Genomic DNA, 13657 nt, shown 5'->3' with positions numbered 1-13657 from the left:
GAAGCGACTGAGCAGCATCAGTACATATATTGAGACCTCCCAGGCGGCACTAGTGGTAAAGAACCCACCTGCCAATGCAGGAGACGCAAGAGATGCAGTTTCCATCTGTGGGTTGGGAAGATCTATGGCAACTGGCTCCAGTATTCTTGCCTGGAGAGTCCCATGGACAGCAGAGACTGGAGGGCTACATGGGGGTAGCCATGGGGTCCATGGGGTCCCAGAGAGTTGGACAAGACTGAGCAACTTAGCACGCATGTACCTATATATATTTCCTCCCACTTGAACCTCCTTCCCAACTCCCAACTTTCCCAGCCCTCCAGGTTGTTACAGAACCCTGGTTTTGAAACACACACACACATATATTTAAATGACCTATTTTGTAGGGCTGTAGTGATAATTTATTTATTTGTTTTTCTGGCGACACTGGGTAGGAATGTGGGCTCTTAGTTCCCCAACCAGATCATACCAGCGCCCTCTGCATTGCAAGGGCGGAATCTTAACCACTGGACTGGCAGGGAAGTCCCTGAAACAAGTATCAAATGTTCCCAAATGTTTTTCAAAGAAGAATAAGAACATTCCTGTCCTCATTTTCATCCACCCAGAAAACAGGTGGGTGTTCTTGAGAGCAACTGTCCAGAACTGTCCTAAGTTTACAGTTTTCCCTGTCACCCCCTCCGCACAGCTGTGAGTTCTCATTATAGCAAAACGGACTGTGCGACTCTGTGCTTGAAGCCAGGCCTTGGTCTCCCACTGGCGATTAGATAAAATCCACCTTCTTGACTATGACAGGTGTGGTCCAGCCCAATCTGTCCACATGAGAGCTCTCTAGTCTCACTCCCCACTGATCTAGCTGCACTGAAACTCTTACCATTTTCCAAACATCTCACACCCTGTTTGTGCCTCTGCCTGAGCTGTTTTACTGTCAGAATGCCCTTCACATCCTCAGTCCAGCTCCTTACAGATTCTTTCTTTCTTCTCCCCTTTTTTTCTCCCTCTGGTTTCAAAGTGACTTCCGTGCAGATTCTGTGATTCTCCAAAACTGGCGAATTGGTTACACACACCTCTGGTTTCCATAATACTTTTTGCTCATAACTTTAATATAGTTCTTAGAGTGGTGGCTCCTGTCTCTGCCTCGTTATGGCATCTTGAGGGCAACCACCATTTCTTATTTATCTCTGTGGCTTCAGAAGAAGCCAGAAAGCATACTCATATATTTTTCTTTTCTGGAAAAGAAGTATTAAAACTAAATTTAGTTAAAATGATTAAAGGTAATTTAAACAACATATTTATTTTTTCCAGGGGAAATATTAAAATTCCATTTAATTCTGGAAGCATTACATGTATAGGTACCTGATAAATGACTGTCAGCAGATGAATCAGATTTGTGCCAGAAAAGGAACTCTCAAGGTTCTTTAGCCTGTGACACATTACCCTACTGCTAGCCATCTGAGTAACCAAACAAAGAAAAAAAATTAATACCAATGAGAGGGAATTTTTTAAAGATTTTTAAAAAACGTGAACCATTTTTGAAAGTCTTTATTGAATTTGTTACAACATCACATCTGTTTTATGGAGTTATTTTGTGTTTATTTGGGGGTCTTAGTTTCCTAACCAGGGATTGAACTGACACCCCCTGCATTGGAAGGTGAAGTCTTAACCACTGGACTACCAAGGAAGTCCCAGTGAGAGAGAGTTTTGATTGCACTAGGTGTAGGGAATAAGAGTTTCCTCCTCTGCTCCATGGGCTGACACTATAGTTCTCTGGAGACTATGTCCTCTTTCTTCTCCCAACTCTGTCTTTCAGGCAGCTTTACTCAGGCTTCTATGAGCTGTTCATGCCACACTTGTCATGAGACCTCCCTCCACGGTATTCCCTCTGCTCAGAATACTCTTCTTCCCTTCCCATTGTTTAATTTCATGTTAAGAAATCCCAGTTCCTCCCTGGACTTTTTCCCACAGGACTAGAACAGTAGTGATTTCTCCCACAGTTTCTTCCTCCATTTGCCACCAGCACATACACCTCTTTACCCACTCTTATTTATGAGTTGGCGTGACATATGCTGAGAATATGTCATCACCATCCGCCTTGTGGAGTGAACTTTCATCAGAGCAGGGCCATGTCTGCCCACATGCCTTGTGCTATGTCTGTGGCAGCTTCAAATGCAGATCAGGGCTGAGTATCTGCCACCCACAAAATAGACTTGGCCTCTGTCTCCCTATCAGGTGAGAATATGTGAACCATAGCAACCAAGGCTCATGCTGCTAACATGTCTCGGATAACACATGGATTTGTTGTCAGCCTGTAAATGGCTTGGTTCCTGCGATTGAGAAGGAGTGACCAAGTAGCAATGAAAGACAATTTAAACAAAATACTCTTTTTTTCCCCTATGGGGATGAAATCCTGAAACTAAGTTCACAACTGATCACATTAAGATAATATATACATATTTTTTCTCAACCTTAACCTTTTTTCCTTCTTCTTTATTTCTAATAAAATGAGCCGGTACGTACTGGCCTAGAAATCTTCAAATGTAACATTGCAACGCTAATGACAAAACATGATGGCTTCACCTAACAGGTGCAATTAAAAGATTTCCTTTATCACAAGAACATACAAGAGGAATAATTATCATTGAAGGTTTGTGCAGCTTCCATTGCGGGCAGAAAAATTGCTGCACTTCTCGGTCAAGTCAAAATTGCTCTCTATGGTGTCATTTCCAGAAAAATAACTATGGGATGAAGTACTATAACTTAGAAAAATCGTAAATGAAATAATCGCATGCACATCACAGGAGACACAAGGAGGTGTCGAACGCCCAGCATGTCCATTGACTCAAATTGAGTCAGAAGAGTTGCATTTGATTTACAACCCGAACGGAAGCTTTTGTTTATGGATACTGAGGCTTTCTTATTGTTTTAAAATATGGCTGTTGCAACTAAAAATTATTACAGGCCTACGATCATGGATATTTTGGTCACCCAGAAATAATAAATGGCAATGAATACGAATTACATTACATGATGACTTCTTTTAAGAGAAACAGACATCAACAGGTAGTGATGACAATAATACAGCTCACGTTATTGCGTACTTTGCTGAGTGCTTTGGGTTAACTCATTTAATCCTCAAAACAAACTTATAAGGTAAGGACTTGGATTAGTCCCATTTTTCAGCTGAGAGACTGAGGCCCAGAGAGGGTAAATAACTTCCTAAAAGGACACATCTAGTAAGTGAGTAAGCTACAATAAATCCACAAACCCTGACCCTGAGCCAGACCTTCCTCTATTTGATAAGAACGAAGAATAGAATGTCGACGTTTATCTTTCTTTACACCATTATCATTTTCTGGGAAGACATCTGTAAATCAGAAACTTAAAAACAGAACCAGATTGGAATGTGAGCTCTGTGAGAACTTGTCAACAGCTGTATTCCTCATGCCCAACATAGTACATGACTTACGGTAGCCTCTTGATAAACATGTAATGAATACATGAGTAAACAGAAAAGAGGAAAGCCTTACACTGTGCTTTGCAATGAGAAAGTACGCAAAAGATTAAAAAAAATGGACCTCTGGTTCAAGATGGCAGAGTAGAAGTACCTGTGCTCATCTCTTCCTGAGAGAGCACCAAAATTGCAACTAGCTGTTGAACAACCATTGACAGAGGATGCTGGAACCCACAAAAAAAAGATGCCTCACATCCAAAGACAAAGAAGAAGCCACAGTGAGACAGGTCCATCTTAAACGTCACAGAAACCAATAAAACTAGTTGTTTTGGAAAAAAAAGGTTTTTTCAAAAAAAAATGGATTTAAAGAAATTTGTTTTATGAATCTATTTTAGAAGAGGAGGAGTCACCTGATTTCCTGTTTGCATAAATTCAGATTTTCATTTTGCTTACAGGGAAGATGAAATGAGAAAGCATTCTCATTTAACAGAATTATTATTAAAACTTTTACAGGGGATAAAGCAAAACAAATCAAGGATGCCAAAACTCTTACAGAATCCTGAGATTATTGTAAAAAACTCAATTATCATCTTGGGATCCACAACTTTCCACAATCACAGTAGGTTAGGCAACATGTTCAGGCAGCAATTCACAATGCCATGCTTGTAGTCACTTGTCAAGACTCCAGAAAAGTTTCAGTCCAGTTATGGAATACTTCAACGTATTTAGGCCACAGGGTCTGAAGAAAATTGCACAATTTAACTGTTTTAATCATGTTTTGGCTCTGAGAGATGATTGAACAAATTGCCATCAGTACAAAGCTGAGTAAATAACTAGCCAACTTTTCCAATGGACTTAACCAAAACAGAGCATAGTGTCTATTATTCCCATGATATGGAAGAAGAAATTATGGAAGAGCGAAGTTACGACCTGAACAAAGACAGCTGTTGCCAGGTACTGATAACATCCCCCTACTTTGGTTCTCACCAAGCAGTCAAGGAACACAAGGATCCAGGAAGCTAGCGTTTTCTTTCAGTGAATTTTAATTTCATTACACTTAAGTGCTGAATCAAAGGTTATCTACAAGATCTTTCTACATTAGCATTTGTGAGAACAAGGATGACCAAAACCAAGCTGCATACCCAAGGGATTAACCACCTGCGTGAGAGGGCTGGCTGCACAGTGCTGAAGCTCAGCTCTTTCCTACAGCCAGCATCCTGGGAGGGAAGCAGTTATGATGCCATGTACATCCTCACATGGGATACCATCAGGGATGTATTTAGAGGGAGTCTTCAGAAAGCTGATTGTTTACATTTGTTTCAAATAGTATGAAATTTTGGTGCTTTCTGAAACCACTTATGGAGGTATCTGGTTACATTTTGCAAGTAAGGGTGACAAATTATCTTAATTTATGGCTCCCTAAAAAATTCCCCCCATTAAACTCTGGTGGTGCCAATGTCTCTCTTTCCCGCACTATAGATCACCTGGCATTTCAAGGAGCTTTGGGGTCAGGACTGATTTTAATGAGTCAAATAATCAAGATCTCAGGAAAGTCAACCTTGCCTACCTCGTTTGCTATTGGCCTCACACCTACCTAGTATGTTGTCTGGCACATAGTAGGCACTCAATAAGTTCAACAAAAAGCATCTTACTTATATCCTCTGCTATCCTTCTGGATTTCTGCTTAAAGTAAAACACACCCTACTTACAGACTGGTCAAGTTTTTGATGAGCTACTCGAGAAGCTATCATGTCAAACCGCCAACTGTAGGCCAGGCACACTTACAACAATAGCATCACACGCATATTAATGCTCAGTGGAGGGACTCCTGGAACAGGGACCCATGGACTCTTCAGGTGGACACAGCCCACTCTTTGTTGATTATGAATGCTGCCTCCAAGTCCTTCACTGACCTTGGAGGTGCCTTTTCCCTCGTTTGGGCTCAGCTGCCTCATTTATAAAACAGGAATCACAGAGCTAATATTCCTTGTTTCTCTGAGAGTTTTTTGCGAAGTAAACTCAAGTCATTCACAAGGCCACAGTACCAATCCAATAAATAATTCATAGATGCTTCAGCTAGTCAGAGTAAGAAAAAACTGCAATGCAGTGATCATCATTTAAAATGGAAATTGCTGCTCACAATATTCATACCTATGATTTAAAATAAGCATGTCTGTGTGGGATATAATGAATTCTGTCAAGTTTTAAGAGGAAACGTGTTCTTTTCCCTTCTTTTTTTTTCTTTTAAGACTACAATGCCATTCCATTTAAGTCCATTAAATACCTGGTTCCAAGCATCATTTTGGATTATCCTGATGTTCACGTTAGACTTTTCCTAGAAGGCAATCTGTCACCCTTTGGTCCAGAAGGGGGTCTGGCATCTGCCACTTTTCTTGCCAGCCTTTTTAATGGAAAACTCAAATGCCACAGCATCCACATGTCTGCCATGGGTCTTATATTTTGTTAGTAATATCTCAGTGCACAGTTCATTTCAAACCAGTGATGGGAAGGAAGTCTTCATCCACGTGACTTTATGTAATTCTATTACTGTGTCAATTTGCCAATCCATTGTTATCTTTGGGCTTTCTTTGTGTAAAATGCTGGCAACCACAGGATAACTCCTTATTTTTGGCAGTTGTCGGCATACAGGAAGTGCTAAAATGATTTTAGGCTGCCCTTTTTATTTTGGAAAAGGTCGTTCTTATCCTCTGTCATTCACATTTGTAGAATAAATATATACACATAATTAAGGAGAGAGATGATAAATGATAAAACAGAGAGACAGTAGGAAGCAGACAGTCCAGTAGCATTGTTAGTCACCACTGAACGGGGCAACCTACGACTCCCACACCAGCTGTAACACTGTGAATCTAAGCGAGCCGTTTTATCCGGTGTCTTAAAATCTAAATGAGGGGGCATCAATTTCTTCTCATTATAAGAGATTGTCAGTGAGGATGATAGGTAGCTCTAAAGTTCTGACTTCTGTACACAAATAAAATCAATACACAATTGCTGAGATAAGATACAGTCTCTCAGACAGACAATGGCTTCTAAGCCAGAGCCAGGCTTGCCTAGACGAGATCAGGTGTACTAATTAAACCTAAGGGAGATGGACCAACCATAGGAAGGAGATCAGTGAGGCAATAGGGATCCAAGTGGACTGTGGTGGCTGTCCCTGCCAGGGACACTGAGGCTTAGGGGAGAGGTGGGTGTCCATGGGGGTGTGCTTTTTGGGGCTAAAAGGCAGCCTGGATGAAAACAACTAAGATTACCTGCTCTGCCTTGCTCTGTTTTCATACACACTTAGCAACCTTCAGATAATTAATTGGATTTTTCTGTTACATCAGTGTGTAGAATGAAGGTGCCCTGGATAGAAAATGTTACTTGCTTGCTTGATTCATTCATTCAAAGAATATATATTGAGTGTTCATGGTGTGCTAAATACTATTCTATGCCTTGAGTACAGACTCAGATCCCTGTCCCCAAAAAGCATATATCCTGGTTGGTGGAGAATATTATAACAAATACAAAAAATACACACAGCGTCAGATGGTAATAAGCATAACGGTGAAAAACAAAGCAGGGAAGGGGTGGGGGAGTGCTTCTCTTGGGACAGCTACTTTAAATATGGAACCTGGAAGGTCTCACTGCCAAGCTGGATAAAAGAGGTGAGGGAGGCATGTGAATGTCTGAGAGAAGAGTATCCCAAGTGAGAGGGCAGGAAGAGGAGCAGTGCAAATGCCCTGAAGCAGTGAGGTGCTTGGTGCATCTCAGGAAGGCCACGGGGGCTGGAGTAGAGTGAGCCAGTGAGCAAGACGAAGAGAGGGGGCCAGAGGGACATCAGGGACCAGATTGTGACTTGACCCTTCCAAAGGCTGGGAAGGACTATCCCTCCCCAGGCTTCCCTGGTGGTCCAATGGTTAAGAATCTGCCTGCCAATGCAGGGGACATGGGTTTGATCCCGTGTGTCGATCGATCACTTATGGGGAAAATCCCATATATCACTGAGCGATTAAGCAGCTGCACCGCAACTGCTGAGTCTGCGCTCTAGAGCTGGGAGCACAACTGCTGAAGCCCGCATGCCCTACAGCCTGTGCACCACAACGAGAGAAGCCACCACAGTGAGAAACCCGCACACCGCAGTGAAGGGTAGCCCCTACTCACTGCAACTAGAGAAAGCCTATGTGCAGCATCGAAGACCCAGCGCAGCCGAAAATAGATTTAAAAGTAAAGAAATAAAGAAAAAAGAATTTCCCTCCCTGCCATGAGGATACCTATGATGATTTAGGAATTTGACGTTTGCTTTCTACTTGTCCCTCCTGGAGCTTGGCTAGAGTGCATCCATCTCTATGAAACTAAGTCATTCTTGGAGTCTTTGGCATACTGAATTCTCTGCCTCTGAAAAGCTGAGAACCTGATTCAGAAACTTGGAGACTCCTCAGTGGTAGGGTGGTAGGTCCTTAGGGTGACCTACCAGGATCCCTAACCTTGTGTGGGTTCAGTCACCAAGTCGTGTCTGACTCTTTGTGACCACATGGACTATAGCAAGCCAGGCCTCCCTGTCTCTCACCATCTTCTGAAGTTTCCCCAAGTTCATGTCCATTGAATCGGTGATGCCATCCAACTGTCTCATCCTCAGTCGTCCTCTTCCCCTCCTGCTTTCAATCTTTCCCAACATCAGGGTCTTTTCCAGTGAGTCCAGCTGTTTGCATCAGGTGGCCAAAGTACTGGAGCTTCAGCATCAGTCCTTCCAATGAATATTCAGGGTTGATTGACTGATTTGATCCCCTTGCTGTCCAAGGGACTCTCAAGAGTCTTCTCAAAGCATCACCCCATATATAGTCAACAAATGTATGAGATGTGAGCTCTGCACGATACAGTGTGAGCAGTCATAATAGTCACTGCTTTAATAGTGACATTCTGAAGGCATGGAGATGGGGTTTGCATGTAAATAAGGGCTATCAAGGACACAGAGTTGTTAATGATAAAGTTCATTTAAGGGTATTTATGGGTTTTAGACTGTGATAGATCTGGGCTTGAACCATGGAACCGACACTAGGTATGGAACCTTAAGAAAGCTATTTAAGTCCTTTGAGGTTTTGTTTCTTCCACCTCAAAGAGAGGCTTTGTGAGAATGAAACTGAAAGGGTGGTTATTAGGATTAAACAAAATAATGTTCTTGATGGCAAAGCACTGGTGTGCAGTAACATCTTCCCCTTCTCAATATCTGCTTTGCATCGCATGACTCAGAATTGCTGCCCACAGGGAATCATAACGCAATCTTAATTAATCATCAATTTTGGCACCATAGGCTTCCAGCAACGTTCTTGAATGAGAGAGCTCAGGCTGTTTCATCAGAGGTGGACACAATCAGTAGTCCATTTGTGTGGTATTATACCCTTAGACCCTCCTACCCGCCTACAGAGCTGTGGAGGTGACATGAAATTATAATGTGAAGCACTCAACACAGTACTTGGCCATTGTTCATCCTTATGGAATGCTAATTTTTATCATTTTTATTCTTCTGTAGCTTCTGGAAAATTTTTATAGGAATGCATGTGTATTAACTGGGCTTCCCTGGTTGCTCAGAGGTAAAGAATCCACATGCAGGGCAGGAGATACCTCTTGCACAGGAGACACAGGTTCAGTCCTTGGGTCAGGAAGATCCTCTGGAGAAGGAAATAGCAACTCACTCCAGAATTCTTGTCTGGGAAATTCCACAGACAGAGGAGCCTGGCAGGCTACAATCCATGGGGTTGCAAAAGAGTCAGACATGATTCAGTGACTGAACAAAAACAATAGTGTATATTAATTATGCTATGATAAAGCAAAAAAAGAAAACAAAACTATATGAACAATAGTGACTTGTTTTTTATTGATACCGATGGTGAGTTGAGGATGTTTCTTCTTTGAGTCTGAATATTGGACAATAGTTGAATGTGAACTGAGTACTGTGACACTTAAGATTTATGTCTTTTTTTGACTAGACTACCTTGTTATTCAATCAAACTCTAAAACTACCACAGGAAAATAAATGGCTAGTGGAAAGCCACTGTATAACACAGGGAGCCCAACTTGGTGCTGTAAGAGGACCTAGAGGGGTAGGAAGGAGGCTCAAGAGGGAGTGGATGTATGTCTACTTATAGCTGATTCATGTTACTGTACAACACTGTGAAGCAATTATACTCCAATTAAAAAAACAACACCCTAATCTAGGTGTTGCTATGAAGGGTTCTGTAGGTGTGGTTAGCACCTACAGTCAGTTCACCTTAAAGAGATGATCCTCAGTAACATAAGTGGGTCTCATCTGATCAGTTGAGTGGACTTAAGAGCAAAATGAGGTTTCCCTGAGGAAGAAGAAATTTTATCTCAAGGTTACTGAATCTTAGCTCCTCTTGAGAGTTTCTAGATTAAGAGCCTACCCTACAAATTCTGGACTTGCCACCCTCACAAACTCATTAAACCATTTCCTTGAAGTAAACCCATGTGTATGTGTATGCGAATAGGTGTACGTATGTATACGAGTGTGTGTGTGTACTCCTTACTGATTCTGTTTCTCCAGAGAATGCTGACTGATAAAGGTACATACAAAGGCTCATTTATTCTTCTTTTTCTTTTGCCAGTAATTCTTTATGACGTTTCATTTGCAGGATGCAGTTTTACTAAAATTAAACTTGAGCGGCTCCAAACTGCATGGTCCATTTCTTTCGGCCTCACAATTTCTGTTTTGGCCTGAGCCAGGCAACCTGACCCTGGAACAGGGAGATCAGCTGTACCCTGATCACACCTGGCATAGCCTACCCATGAGGTCCATTGGGGCACAACACCTGGGTTCTGGGGGGACAACAGAATGAACATAAATGCCAAGAGAATAATTTATCTCTAAAAACACAGATAAATCAAGAGTGTACAGAGTGGAAATTTGTAGGTTTTGCTACTCTCTGGGTATGAATTCAGAGCACAACTGGGATATAAAAGCTCTGTTGTCTAAGAGAAAATATATTTATGCAGTGATGGTCGTCCTGCAATTTCTAGAATGAATGCACAGGAGGACAAATTACCATGAGAAGAGATATTACTAAGAGTGTTAAGTCTGCCTTCATTTTTTGCTAGTCTGCCCATAATCACATGGAAATAATCCCCTGGTGAAACGTGGGACAAAGTCTATGACGTCATCTGAATTTAGTGTACTGCTCTAAGATACAACTTGGGGAGGGTTGCCACTTTCGTTTTCTTGTCTCCCAGTTATTTTTTTCCATTTTGTTTCTTTTCTTCATTGTAAAGCATTCCTTACAACACTGTCAGAATTTGAACAGAACCACCTTTTATCAAATTTCTGATTTGCCGTTTTGTGATATTGTGGTTTATGATAAGAAATATCAATTTGGTCTTCATCCCTAGTTTTGTCTCAGAGCTCCTAAAACCCTTAAATTTCCTAAGTGATGAAAGCAAAAAGGCATCCTCTGTTATGTTAATGGGTGACGTTTGGACCCTGTCTAAGGTCAGGAGCTGGATACCAGGAGAGCCAACCATGTGATTAGAGGGTTGGGACTTTCAAGCCCTGCCTTCCCCATGTCTGGGAAAGAGGGAAGGACTGGTAATGGATTTCAGTCACCAAGGGCCAATGATTCATCCATTGTGCCTATGCAATGAAGCCTCCACAAAACCTCAAAAGGATGGAGCTGAGGAGAATTTAGAGGTTGGTGAACAGGCGGAGATTTGGGGAGAGTGGTGTACCCACAGAGTCCATGGGGGTTCCGTGTCCTTTCTCTTGTGCACTTCTTCCATCTGGCTTTTCCTGAGTTATATCCTTTTATAATAAACCAGTGATCTAGTAAGTAAAACGTTTTTCTGAGTTCTGTGAAGTTTTCTAGCAAATTAATCGAATCCAAGGAGGAGGTCATGGAACCTCCAACCTGTAGCCGATAGATTGGAAGCAGAGGTAGCAACCTGGGCTTGTGGCTGGCATCTGAAGTGGTGAGGGCTGTGGGACCAAGCCCTTACCTGAGAGGATCTGACACTGTATCCAGATGGGCAATGTCAGGATTGAGTCGAGTTGTAGGACACTGAGCTTGTATCCAGCACATTGCTTGGATGGATGGGGAAGCCTCTGTTCACACAAGTCAGATCTCGGGTCCAGGAACCCCAAAACATTATCTTCCTGTACATTTTGTCATAACCAAGCAGCCGTTATATGTACTCTTTAGCCAGCTTTTTACAACTTCTTACAAATTTGGTTACTGATACCTAAGCAATGGCAGGGGAGATGTATTTCTAGAAGAAACACAACCTGGAGCATAAACCTGCATAACCTGCTAAAAGCCAGGGACCAGTGAGTGGTTAATGGGGTACAGCACCTCCTGGAGGCAGTTAATGGCCAAGATGGGCCACTTTTAGGGTGCAGGCAGCCCACACTGCCACGAAAGCTCAAGATTGAGCAAGACAAGGTATTTGTCCATAGATAACAGGAATACAGAAAAACAAAACCATAGTCTCAGAAAGCCTCTACCTTCCACATCTCTACTTCATAATTCTTGGAATGCTCTACTCTCCCAGAATTGCTTTCGAATTTTAACCTTGATTTACTTCTGATTATTTGAGTCAATCTTACTTGTATTTTTCTGTAGTTATTCCTCTAATTTGTTTTCCTTTTTGCTGTGAATTTCCTGTATTTCTCTTGCCTCCTCTTCCCTTTCCACTTTTACCTCTTCTTCATCTTATTCTTTGACTTTCTTATACCCGTTCTTAATTCTTCTTCCTCTCCCACTGATCTGCTGTGGCTTTAATCACTGCCAAGCTGCTTTAAAATCACCCAGTGACTGACATTTTCTCCCTGAAAGGAGAGGGATTTGTGACTGTGGAAAACTAACTACAAAGACCCAACACATTCAATTTTCAGCGCATTTCTTTCCTTTCTTCTGTGGCGCTTTTGCCTGGGATTAGAGATGGACCGCTTACTGCAACTCACAATGGCAAAGCCCTCCAGGCCTGACTTCTTAGCCCTGTGAGTCACAGGGCAACGTGTATCGAGCCACCATGTTTACACTGATTGCTAGAATTTTAAAATTGCCCTTCACTAGAAAAAAAAAAAACAAAACTTACTCAAGTGTTTCCTGGAAAACAAAGTAGTATTATTTCACAGTGTGATGACGGGACTCACTCTTCTCCTTGGACCATTCCTTCTCCCTTCTCCCCTCCCCTTTCATTTTTTACAGCATGAAACAAAACCAGATAAATGGGTCCCTAGCAGAAGGGTGAAGGAGCTTTGTCATCCTGACTGACTCCACCAGAAATACGATATTTTTACAAAGGCATGAGCAGTAAAATTAGTAAGATAGGTCCATTTTTCAAGACTCCACGATTTTGTCATCTGGCGTTAGGAAATTGTAGACTGTCACACACACACCAAATTCAGTTGTTTCTGAGAGATTTCACGTTAGCTCTTCGCAACACATAAGTATAAATGACATACGTTTTGATTATTTGAAATCATCCTTTCAGTTAATTTGGTCACAAATTCACTTTACCTTTTGGTGTTTCTTGCCGAGCAGAGGCACACACCTCAGTGATGAGGTGCTCAAAGTTCATGTTTGCCATGTAGAAGGAGCTGGAAGATGATCATTACCAAAGGATACTTGTGGTCAAAGCCGTACCACATTCTGAAGAGCCAGGCGCTCTCTGATTTTGTCGTGCTTTTACCCAAATTATTTGCTTCCTGGAGAAGGGACAGTAGAAGAAGTCATTAGAGAAATGATCAATATAAAATACTGACATATCAACATTAATATATAGTATGTATTCAGTATATTTTAACTATATATCAAATTAAACCACTTAAAAAAAAAAAAAACTTTCCAGGTAGAGGCGTTTTTATCTAAATGGTGAAGCAGCTGCCAAGCAATTAGCTCATAGATCTTGCCATATGGATGAGACTCCTGTGGCATAATTCAACATTTACTTTTCTTAATAATCCCTGTTTTAGTAAACAGCTTAGAAATGCCACTTTTTTGACACCAATAAAAATGATATTTCTGTCAGATTGCTGTTGTGGGAATTTGGCAGTTACTTCTCTCAAATTTGGATGGTATTTATTTATGATTTACCAAAAGGTCAAGACTAAAGGGCTAACAGTCTAATCATTGTTAAACTAGTTTTCATTCATTTTCTTTTCGATAGATCACTACCAAAGGCCCTGGTTAATTTCTTGATATC

At 41.6% G+C, this 13657-nt stretch overlaps 1 protein-coding gene across 1 annotated transcript in view; it reads right to left on the bottom strand.

The window, feature by feature from the left end:
* The window catches only part of SLC9A9 (solute carrier family 9 member A9), a 657846-nt gene that overhangs the window by 104274 nt on the left and 539915 nt on the right, over nucleotides 1-13657 (bottom strand). The window contains exon 14 of the mRNA XM_005888754.2: nucleotides 13081-13160. Coding sequence (XP_005888816.2) covers nucleotides 13081-13160 — 80 coding nt within the window. The remainder of the gene's footprint in view (nucleotides 1-13080; nucleotides 13161-13657) is intronic.

The sequence above is a fragment of the Bos mutus genome, chromosome 1, assembly GCF_027580195.1.
Source record: "Bos mutus isolate GX-2022 chromosome 1, NWIPB_WYAK_1.1, whole genome shotgun sequence".
Classification (NCBI taxonomy): Eukaryota; Metazoa; Chordata; class Mammalia; order Artiodactyla; family Bovidae; genus Bos; species Bos mutus.
The sequence above is the reverse complement of the archived record's forward strand: the minus strand, read 5'-3'. Positions and strand labels throughout refer to the sequence as shown.